Consider the following 12,149-nt stretch of genomic DNA (forward strand, 5'->3'; position numbering starts at 1 on the left):
ATATGTGGCATTGTGTGTGTAGCGTGTAGCGCCGTGCATTCTTAACAACAATAACAACAGCAAAAATACTGATAGCGACAGCAGAAATCGCCAACAGTGGCAGTGATGCATTCATTCGGAAAATTTGTGTTACATTGCTTGTCTAGGCATCCACGGCGTGGTCTTCATTGGCAACGTGCTTTATATTTATACATATATGTATGTACATATACACACACAGGCACACGCATGCTTAAGTATATGTCTTCACTTACCTGTACTCGTATTAACATGTGCTTGCCGGCGCGTGTTCCAGTATACCCATGAATAATTTGTTATTTGTCACAATGTGATATGGCAGCAAGCGGCGTGCGTCTAGATGTGGCGACAACAACAAGTTATGCGAGAAAATTAACAATAAATTGCCAATGACTTTTATTGAGTTGAGCTGAGTTAAAAGCTGGTTAAATACTTAATTTAGGGGCACATAATTTGTGGGAGTTTAGTGTTATAGTCGTGAGAGTATAATTTCTTATTGAAGAATTTTATTTTTGTCACAATTAATTTTTAATAATTTGATATCGTCATAAATTTGACATGATATCGCTGCCAGTAAAATGTATATTTAATACGGACTATTTTGATATAGTTTAGGTTAGGTGAATCTGGTAGGCCAATAAGCACATACCAGTCTTAGTCCTTTGCGATGCCAGTTGGAGCTCAGTTGCTAAGTCCTTGAGGAGTAGTCACCCTTCCGATCTATCGTTTTTCACATGACTTCTGCAGTTTTGCACCCAGTTAGCTCGTTTCATCGAGTTTTGAAATTCTTTACCATGCTTCTGTCGAGATCGTCGTATAGCCAATGCATAGGTTTCCCAATGTTTTGATCACTTTTTCAGGTGTTAGCCGCGCACCATTCTTGGCAATCTCGTGCACTATTTCATTGGCCTCGATTGCTTTGTGACATGGCACACAGTAGAAGTGAAGTTGCTTGCTTCTGGCAACATTTTCCACTCTTGATCTGCTTCGCAAGACACCTCTGATTGATATGCGAAAGGAGTTTGCTCTCTTGATCGCTTCTTGGCTGTCTACGTCGATATTGACTTTGGAATTTCCTGCAGATACATTAGGGGCTTGCTGAGCGGCTTTCGCAGTAGCAAAGACCTCAGCTTAAAATATACTATTATTATACTATATTATGTCTAACTCTGGACAGTATATTCCCTTACCAACTACATCGTTCATTTTCGAGCCATTTATATGATGTAGATGTTTAGCTTATTAATATTGTACATATTATTAAATGTTATATGATCACTATATTCGAATACGAATTGGCAAATAAAGAAGAAGATGTTTTGAGTTTTACATGTAGCTAACATACCTTCACGCCAGACATCTTCCTCTATGTTTACTTTGAATCTTCTTTCCCAGTTGGAAAGTGGGATCATGTAGTCGGTGTTTGCCCAACCGCCATTACCCAACGAGCAATGTCCGAAGGTTCTATATGTACATAAATTCTCTTGCAGCCAGTAGTGGTTCCGCCAATTTGCTGTGCGGTTTTCAGCGAAGATGTCTATAGGTGGCAGGTTTAGTACCAGTTCAAGAGCTGCCGTTGGAGTTGTTCTTAAATCTTATGCACAGCGCAGGGAGCGTCTGAACCCAGTTAGATATATGAGAGAATATATTGCAGGTAATATAGATGAAAAGATCAGCCGAGGGCATAGTTCTAAATATAGTATATAAGGTCTAGTAAATAGGCATACAATATTTTCGCACCAAAATGCGGGTTGAAGTGGCAGCTGGTCAAATTGCTCTCAAAATCAATGAAGATAAAACATTCATCATCGAAAAACAAGCTAGCAGCAAGAATGGAAATTGACTAATACGTGTTTAAAATTGTGAAAGCCTTTACTTACTTGTGCTTCAAAACGAAAACTCAATAACCTTAGTATCGAAGATAGCTTACAAACCGTTTATAACTCAACCGCGTCGCTAATGAAATTATTGAAATGAAACCCACTCAATAAGCAGTGTCAACAGGTCCTATATGAAATCGTCATTCAGAATTGTGCTATGGAGCAGGATCATGGACGCTACTCGAAAAGAACAAACTTAAAACTTTCGAAAGGAAGGTCATAAGGAGAAACTGTCGTGCAATAACAGATAATGACGAGTAGGAGAATTGGAAAGAAACCACAGCAGACCAAATCCCTCAGGAAGCTGTAAACTTTTCAAACGATAACGCCTATAAAATTTTGCAATTAGTAAAATGAACAATCATCAAAAATATCGATAGTGAACAGTAAATCGTAACCAGAAGTATCGACAGTTAAAGGAATATCGATAACAAAATATCGATAATTTTCAACAATGTGCCACAAATTACTCTTCAGCATTAAGTTTTCATTACAAACAGAAACATACATCGTGGCACAATTCAATCTTCAAAAAAGTTTAGTTATTTTACAGATAATTATGAAACTGCTAATACTATTTCGAACCTGGATATTATTGCTCAATTTCGCAAACAAGTTATCGTTAATTTGTTGGCTTAATTCTGAAAAATATTATAGATAACCAATGAAATGAATATCGATGTTTGTGCATAATATATAAACATGATATCGATAAATTTAAAGCTTAATTTTGTGAAAATGTTATCGATAATAATCGAAAAAATATCGATATTTTTGCTAATTCTTGAAATATGCTATCAATCATTTATTATCCTAATTTGTCCAACATCGTATTGGTAATGCTAAAAAGTTATCGATAATTTGTGGGCTTAATTTTAAAAAAATGTTATCGATAACACATGAAATGAATATCGATTATTGTGCATAATATATGTATGTACGTATAAACATGATAATCGATAATTTTTAAACTTAATTTTGTAACAATGTTATCGATAATAATCGAAAGAGATATCGATAATAATCGAAAAATATATCAATATTTTGGCTAATTTTGAAACATGTTATAAATAATTTATTATCCTCATTTGTCCAACATCGTACCGGTAACGCTCAAAAGTTAAAAGTTATTATATGTATAAACATGATATCGATAATTTTACAAAATTAGTTTTGTAACAACGTTATCGATAATAACCGAAAATCATATCAATATTTGCGCTTAGTTTTTAAAACATGACATAAACATATTTATGCAATTTCTAATAGAAATCTGGACTTTAATATTAATATTTCTGTGATATCGATAAATCCAATTTTTCTAATAAATAAAGTTAAATTTTTCTGTTGTTTATATATATTATACCTAGTAAAGCGTACTACTGTTTCATATTAAATATTATGTCTTAGCTCTGCACATTACAAATATTCTCAAACTCTTATAACGACTGCGACAGCCCAGATTTATGAGCACCTGAATGCTTAAAAATAATAAAATTTCATATTTTGAGTAATTTTTCCCTCCAACTCAAGTACTTAATTATACAAAAAAACAATCCTTCCTTGAGCACATGCATCAAACAGCCCTTAATAATATTATAGCATCGCCGACGCTCAGCAGTTGCCGTTCATTAATTGAAAAATTGCATGGCAAAGCACCGCTTTTTGGGGAAGTGGGTGACAAATGTGAAAGCACAACTCATTAAAAATTTGACACGAAAATTTATTAAAGCCCCAAAAACAAAAAAAAAACGATGTAGAAATAATGAACGACAAGCGAACAAACAAAGATACGAAGCAAGTACAAGGAAAAACTAAAATAGCGAACGACACCAGCGCCTTGCTTGCAGCGCTAAGTTGGTCACACGAAGATGCAGCAGACATGCATTGCAAGAAAATAGAGATGCATGGGAATGTCTGTCGCGTGCAAAGCAGAGCGCTCATTTACATGCACCAAAGTTGTGTAAAGAGCACAAAAACGAAAAAAGGGAAATGCAATGACATGAACAAAAACGGAGCACACATAAAGATATTTTTTTCATTTTATTTCTTTATAAGTAAGCAAGTGAGTGCAACGCCATGTTGCAACTGGCAAGATGGGCCAAAAATGCAAGCGCGTTAATTATAAAAAATCTGCACCTACACAAGTGAAGAGCTGCGAAAAAAAAAAGATGCCGTGTATTTAAGCGCATGAAATAAATAATTGAAACTTTGCCGTAAATTGGCAGCAACAAGGGCGAGAAGTGGCTGTCGGCGAAAAATACGAAAAGTAATATGTCGACCTTATATGTGCCACATACTACTTGTATATTTTATAGCTTATCTGGGGTTTTGTATTCCCGTAACGCTGACATTAACCCTGCAGTCAGAGGGTCTACTATAAAATGCTTTCCTGTTTGCAACATGCAGCACTTCCTCACAAGCGTGCAACTGGCTGCACTCCCACCCGAAAAAAACAAGAAAAATGTTAATTTCGATTGCATCGGAGCTGTAATACACTTCACAGTAGCTTTTTAAACAGCATAAAAGGGTATTAAAAGATTTTTACTCGGATTTTGATCGGTCAGTTTATATGGTAGCTACATGCTATAGTAGTTCGATCTAAACCATTTCATCGGAGTTGGTTGCAGTTGCTTTAGTTAATAATCTGTACCAAATTTTGTGTAGATATCTTTCGAACTAAAAAAATTTTCTATACATGAACTTGATTCCGATTGTGCAACTTGTATGGCAGCTGTATGCTATAGTAAACCGATTTCAACAATTTCTTCAAATTTTATTACAGATGCTTTAGTTAATAATGTGTTCCAAATTTTGTAAGATAACTTGTCAAACAAAAAAGTTTTCCATACAAGGGCATGATTCCGATTGTGCAACTTATATGGCAGCTATATGCTATAGTACTCCAAACTTAACCATTTTTTCGGAGTTGGTAGAAATAACTTAAATAGTGATCTCAACAAAATTTTGTGAAGATATCTTGTCAAATAAGAAAGTTTTCCATACAAGGACTTAATTCCGATCGTGCAACTTGTATGGGAGCTGTATGTTATAACAGTCTGATTTTAACGATATCTTTGGAGATGCTAAAGATATCTTTGATATTAAACTACACAAAATTTTGTGAAGATATCTTGTCAAACAAAAAAGTTTTCTATACAAGGACTTGAGTTTTAACGCATAGTTCATATGACAGCTATATGTTATGGTTCTCAGATATCAGCGGTTCCGACAAGTAAGCAGGTGCTTGGTGAGAGCAAGACTTAAGCAGGATATCAGAGCAATATCTCAACAGACTACTTGACTAAATCGATTCAGCGTGTCATGCTGATCATTTATATGCCATATACATACATACATACTCGTATGTATACTTTTAGAAGGTCTCCGACGTTCCCTTTTGGTTGTTACAAACTTCGTGGCAAACTTAATATACGCTGTTCAGGGTATTAATTAAGCGCCAAAATACCACAAGCGAAGCCTTTAGCTTCCCTGCTTTTTTGTCTACCGACGACCTTCCCTGTCTTGTAGCCTGTGGCAGACTCTTAGTTGCCACTTCTTTATATTTACCATCATTTTATTTCCTTTTGCCGCGGAGTCATGCGAAAAAATCACGCAAACGCCGCCGTTAAACAGTGGCAGACGCGGAGTGCGCTCCAACATGCCACCTCCCACCAGTTTGGTCTCATCAATGCGACCAGCTGCCTTCAATTGAACTATGCGGTTGCATTGTCTGCCCCCACAATATCGAAAGAGCGGAAAAATTAACTTCACTGTACCGTCTTCTTTATGCGCCACTGATAAATTTCGTGCAACTCCCATCTTGGCGCGTCTGTGCAACACTGTTTAGCGCGCTTCAGTTGTTTTGATGTATGCATTTGACAGACTGTGCGCTTTTTTATGATTGAAGTGACACAAATGCGTTTTTGTTTGTTGTAATTTTTTTGTATTCCTCTGTGTGTACTTTTTAATTTTTTTTGACTAACACATCTTTGTTTTTTTGGTACAAGCACTTGGTGTATTTGTTTGCTTATTTATTAATAATTACATAGCTTTTTTGTAAGTGACAGCTACTAATGAGCTTTCAAAAATACGGACAAATAGAGTAAAGTGCTGTCAAGCTTTGTGGTTTCAGTACATTGTTTTGTTTGTAAATGTTTCTGTTTTTCTGTTTTGAAATTTAATTTATTTTTTCTTGGAAAAAAAATTTTATTGGGAACTAAAGGAAAACTGGCTTCTGAAAGAAAAAATAAAATGAAAAAAAAAAAAACAAACAAAAATATTTTTTTTTATTCTCAGCACACTTTTTGCTTAGTTCCACACCCGATAATCATGTTTAACTAAAAATTAATTAATTAATTTTGTAATTATAATTTTTTTCTTGCAGCTACATGTCATCAACCACTTGGCATGGAGTCTGGTGCAATTACAGATGCTCAAATCACTGCCAGCTCGGCGCATGACACAGGCTTCGTTGGGCCGCAACATGCAAGGTAAAAAATATGAATACTATTGGAAGCAAATTTAAGTTAATACTCTTCACTTCTTACTTTTTGAACTTAAAGTTATATTTTGGGCTAGAAATATATTTTTCATAATTTTTCAGTAACATTGGTTGTAGAAATATATGTTGTTTATCAAATAAAAGTCCATATTTACATATGTTATACTCTTCTACTTTAAATGCTCCGACTGTCCTCGTTTTAGAAGTAATCATAATCCAACTGTCATTTCCTTGATTCAAATGACTAAGAAATTTACCCAAGACACATACCGTTTGTGATCAATTGTAGCAATTTAAGATCATCTAAGACACACACCTACAATATCGACTTTTAATGAGCTTATGATGTTGATCAAAAGAACTTACTATAGGTGTATAATTAGATATATATTTTATATATGTATTTTGGATTTTGCTAAGTTGGTAGGACCGTCCTTAATTAATATGCCAAATACTTGATCTGTCAAACCAGTTTGTTTACAACAGCTACTTAAGTCGGCACACCTCAGATTTTTGTAATGGATAAAAATATTGAAGAAATGATTTGTCTCAAATTCTGTACTCCTAACCAAATTTTGAGTGAGGAATCATTACGAATGCTGAAAGAGACTTACGGTGATTCAGTTTTATCAAAACCACAAGCCTATAGTAGTACAAAGCCTATAAACACGGTTGGAGAGACTTACCTCGTTCTTCGTTCGACCTTCGGGCTCTTCAGCTGATGAAAATATGAAAAAAGTGAAGGTTATGGTGCTTGAAAATCGTCAGACAAGAGATAAATCTCTCGCGAGTTTGTTCGAATGATTTTTGGTAGATACTTTGGGTATCAAACACGTTCATGTTCGACTTGTCCCAAATTTTTTTCAAAAAGAGTACCGTAAATAGGTTTCTTTGGACATGCTTTCGCGTGCGAATTCTGATAAAAAAAAGGAATCCCCAACGCTTTATGCGAAGTTTAAAAGATATTTGATATCCAATTTTGATATTTTATCTTGTCCCTTGAACTGCGACGCTCTTAGATATCTCACACGAGATTCAGATAAGGCTAGATAGGAAAACAGAAGGTGTATTAGCGTCTCTCTCATGTCTACTTCCTTGTACTTTCTGCATGAAGCGTTGTTTCTAATGGCCATTCAGGGCGTATGTGATGCCAATAGGTTGCGACTTGTCATTAGGCCAAGAACCGCCATGCAAGTGATTATCTATTTTCACAAGATTCAGATCCGCGTATACTGAAAGGATAAGGAAACTGACCTCGAGCTCAGCAGCATTCTACGAAATTTGAATTCATTAAACGTCTCTTTCACTACAACAACATAAAGACCGACTGAAACAATATATGCCTTGTAACCCTTAAAACTTTTAGCCTCATTTATTGATTTTTTTTTTGCAAATTATTTCAACAACACCTGAAACATTATACAAACTTCAAGAAAGCTCTCTTTGAACTCATCTCAAATTGCAAAAAGGAGATAATTGGAAAAAATAGCTGTAAACAATTTTCGCCGCTTGCCGCACTTAGTAATTAAGCAGCTGCTTTGTATAATTTACCATAGCAGCTTTTACAAAGTTATACTAGACTAATTAAAATCATTAAACGACCTGGGAAATGTAGTTACAAAGCAAGGAAAATGTAAATAAACCCATTGAAGAGCAGCTCTCTTACACAAAAGGAAGCGCAAAAGGAGCGCAAAGCATACAAAAAAAAAAAAGCGAAAGAAGCCAAACGATATTGGCTACAAAAAGACAGCAGAAACTCTTTAATATTGTAAAGTATTAACACCTGACAGCGAAACAGGAAGAACAAGATAAAGGCCAGGTAATAGGGTTGTAGACGCTACGTGTTACACGCAAACACACATACACACATAGAATAACCACAGCAAAGGTGAGTTTGCGGTAAAACAAAAACAAAAAACCGGAAGTGTCAATGAATAAGGCACGCGGCAACAATATGCGCAGACAACACTAAGAAAATTAAATGAGAAGAGGAGAAAAAAAAATAATGAAATTGAAATTAAAAAGTAAGTAAGAAGCAGCCAAGTACATACTTAAAGAAAAAGGGTAGTGGAAAGTGGCGGCAAAGAAGAAAAGTGGAAAAGTAATTTAATTGCTAATTTCAGTTGAAGTGCCCGACTGTGGCAACCACCCAAGTTCATTACGGTATACATTGCGGTCGGCAAGTTACAATATTCCCATTGTTATTGTTGTTGTTTCGATGGGTGTAAATTTACACAACATTAAGAAAAGCAACACTTTTGTGGAGCGCAAAACGAAAATGTAACAAAAACAAAAAGTGAAATGAAAAAAGAAAAGAAAAAAATGCTGATATAAAAACAAATGTGGACGGCAAATTAAATATAATATTTATTTGGACCGATAGGCAGCTAATTTAAATGAGAGTAGCGTTTGGGTGCAGTTGATGGGTGAAAAATGAAATTGAATTTAAAAGTAGTGGGTTTCGAAAATCACCTATCATAGGTCACCTAAAATGCAAAATAAGATACAGGGTTTATCCGGAAAGTAATAGGACTGAGTCTATTTAAAAAAATTTATTGAACCAATCGTTACAATTCTTAAAAAACTTTTGAAATTGGCTCCTTCTGCGTCGATGCAGCACTGCCAACGCGATTTTCGAACATTGAAGGCGTCACGGAAGGCATTCTATGGAATAGCCTTGAGAGCCGAGGTGCATGCTGCTTGGATGCTGTCTGTCGCCTCAAAATGCCTGCCTTTCATCGGCCTTTTCAAGCAAGGTGCAACTTCCTATAGGCTGCGATGTCTTGCCGGACCCAATTGACCCTTCGTTTGAGTCTCTTGAGGAGTTTCTTCCATAAAACCTGTATGTACTTTATATCTACAAATAGAAAGATTGCCTCCTTCAGCTACAACAAAGCTATAGTACCCTTCCACGATTTTGTCAGTGAGCACTTTTCGGTATGCACCACTCACAGAAACATCGCGTGAAAATGTTTGTCCAACCTCGGAATAATATGCTTGTTCGATATTAGCTAGGAACGATACTTTGAATAATAAGTTATGCCAATTTCCATAAAGATATCCTGTCAAATATAAAACCTTTCCATACAAAGATTTGGCTTGGATGGGTCAGTTTATACGGCAGCTTTATATTCTACAATTGTCCGATATAGAAAATATTTTTGGCGATTATAGCGTTGCCTTGCACAAACATATGATGTGTGTAGGGTTTCGTGGCCATATTTTATGAAATGAAAAAGTTTTTCGTACAAAATCTTGATTTTGAACCGTCAGTTCTGGTCGAAGTTTCCCTCTGTGTGACACCAACTTTCAGGTTAACTTATTATATTCTAATCAGAGTACAAAAATAGTAAAAGTAATTTAATAATACTTCAACAACTAGTTGCTTCAATATGAATGACAGTTTATGTCACTCAGTTATAGCGAAGACACACACCACTTTTACTCAAGCAGAGACAAAATGTTATTCGTTTTGGTGGAAATTTAGCAGGAACTAAAGGGTTACATGGATTTCCTCTGGTAAAAAAACAGCCTTTTTCCAACAATTTTTTTACACTATTAACTAAAAAATTCTGAAAAGTCTGGGAAAAAAATATTTTAAACTCTGCCATTTGATAACTCCTTACAGGATCGGGTAAAGTGAAAAAATATGTGTTTAGTTAAAAACACAATTCTATTTATCACAAATATGAACTATATATAGTATATCAAAAATATGACCTGTTTTTAAGAAACTAGAAAAAGTATATTTTTCAAACAAACCAAAAATGGTAACAACTCAAAAAAAAATTCAAAAAATCTTTCAAAGATTTTTTTTTTATTTACATTATTATTCAAGAATAAAAATACATTATATTATAGCAATCCAAAAACGTAAAAATTAAAAAAAAATTCCCTCTATTATAATTTTAATTAACTAAATTCAAAAAAAAAATAGAATTTTATTTACAAGATATGATTACTTAAAATACAGTTGATAGCTAAAACTAAAAATATATTGTTATAATACTAAAAGACAACAAACAAACTCTAAAAAAATCTGAAAACTCGAAAAAATTCCAATAAAAAATTCAAAAATTTTCTGCCGAAAATTATAATTAATATCAAATACATATTACAACTAGTTCTAAAAAAGCTTCAACCATATACTTTTAAATAAAAGATGCTATTACTTGAAACAACTAGATTAAAAACCCATTGCAAACCAAAGTATTACATTTCACAAGTTTTTTTAATATCTTTAAAACAATGCGAGTATACCCAAAATAACATTAAAAAAAAAAAAGATTCGAAAATATTAAATATTTTCAGTCTAAAATTGTATTTAATTTCAAAGACCTGAAACGTTTTTCTAGGGAAATGTTATTATTATATAAATCGAGTTAAAACCAAAGGCACATATTTGTTTTATTTTTGTATGCATTCCCCTCACTTATTTCTCCCCAGCTTTGCTATGTACATACTCGTATATCGTGTGTATTTTGTCTCCCTAACTAAAAACCAAAAAAATATTCAAATTTATTGAGGTATAAAATTTCCATATTTTTTCGAACTAATGCAATACATATTATACAAAATAGTCAATTTGAAAGCAAAACTCATTTAACTACTGAAATTTATGGGCTTGTTGAAATTTCTATAAAAAGCTTTGTACATATTTGTGCACTAATTTATCAATAAATTTTCGCCTAATAAAAATGTTCATAGATAATAAAAGAAAACTGAAAGGAAAGTAAAAAAGCGAGATTACAACAGAAAAGAAATTAATAAACATAATAATGGTTTTCGAAAATAGGAAACTGAAAGCGGCAGTGTTAACTTTAAGTTTAAATAATTAATATATATTCCGCTTATTGCAGAGCATTCGGCGTAGCGGAGTTAGTGTAACAAGATTTCACTCTGAAATATTGACCATTTGAAGAAGCTTATGACGAAATCTAGAAAGAGTGCTTTGTTGATCCGATTCTTGTCTTTCTCCAGATATTCCCAGAATCTATAAGAGTGTTTTATTGATCCCATTTCTTGCCCTACTCCAAATATTTCCAGAATTTCTAAGAGTACTTTGTTGATCCGATCTATTGCCGATTATTCCCAAAATATCTAAGGGCCTTTTGTTGATCCAATTTCTTGCTTTACTCCAAATATTCACAGAATCTCTAAGCGCTTTGTTGATCCGATCCCTTGTCTTACTCGAAATATTCGCAAAATCTCTAAGATTACTTTATTGATCAGATTTCATGTCTTACTCCAAATATTTCCAGAATCTTTAAGCGCTTTGTTGATCTGATCTCTTGACTTACTCTAAATATTTCCAGAATATCTAAGAGTGTTTTGTTGATCCCATCTCGTGTCTAAATATTTCCAGAATCGCTAAGCGCTTTGTTGATCCGATCTCTTACTCCAAATATACATTTTCTTTGTTTGCTGTTTTTAACTGAAAATTAAGACCAAGTTCACTTTCAAACTCTACAGCCTGACGATCGGAGCATAATCGAAAATTCGTCAGAGAAGAAAGTTCCATTGTTCCTAGTGTTATCTATATTTACTAGGTTTAAAAGCTCCAAAAAAATTATTTTAGCTTCTAATAGGCGGCTGGAAAAGTCTTTCTGAATAGGAAAATTTTTGCAAATTGGTGTAATTGTTTTTAGTTTCAAGATCACAACAGGGTCGAACGACCATATAAAAAACATGCCAACATGCGAAGAAAAATATAGGTTGCGAAAATCTAAAAAAGTAACCCGGATGAA

The 12,149-nt window shown here is 34.0% G+C and overlaps 1 protein-coding gene across 1 annotated transcript in view; it reads left to right on the forward strand.

Moving 5' to 3' along the window:
- The window catches only part of LOC105233292 (uncharacterized), a 152,847-nt gene that overhangs the window by 66,883 nt on the left and 73,815 nt on the right, over window positions 1–12,149 (forward strand). The window contains exon 3 of the mRNA XM_049446292.1: window positions 6,286–6,391. Within this exon, the coding sequence (XP_049302249.1) occupies window positions 6,286–6,391 (106 nt within the window). The remainder of the gene's footprint in view (window positions 1–6,285; window positions 6,392–12,149) is intronic.

Source organism: Bactrocera dorsalis, chromosome 1 (assembly GCF_023373825.1).
Source record: "Bactrocera dorsalis isolate Fly_Bdor chromosome 1, ASM2337382v1, whole genome shotgun sequence".
Taxonomy (NCBI): Eukaryota; Metazoa; Arthropoda; class Insecta; order Diptera; family Tephritidae; genus Bactrocera; species Bactrocera dorsalis.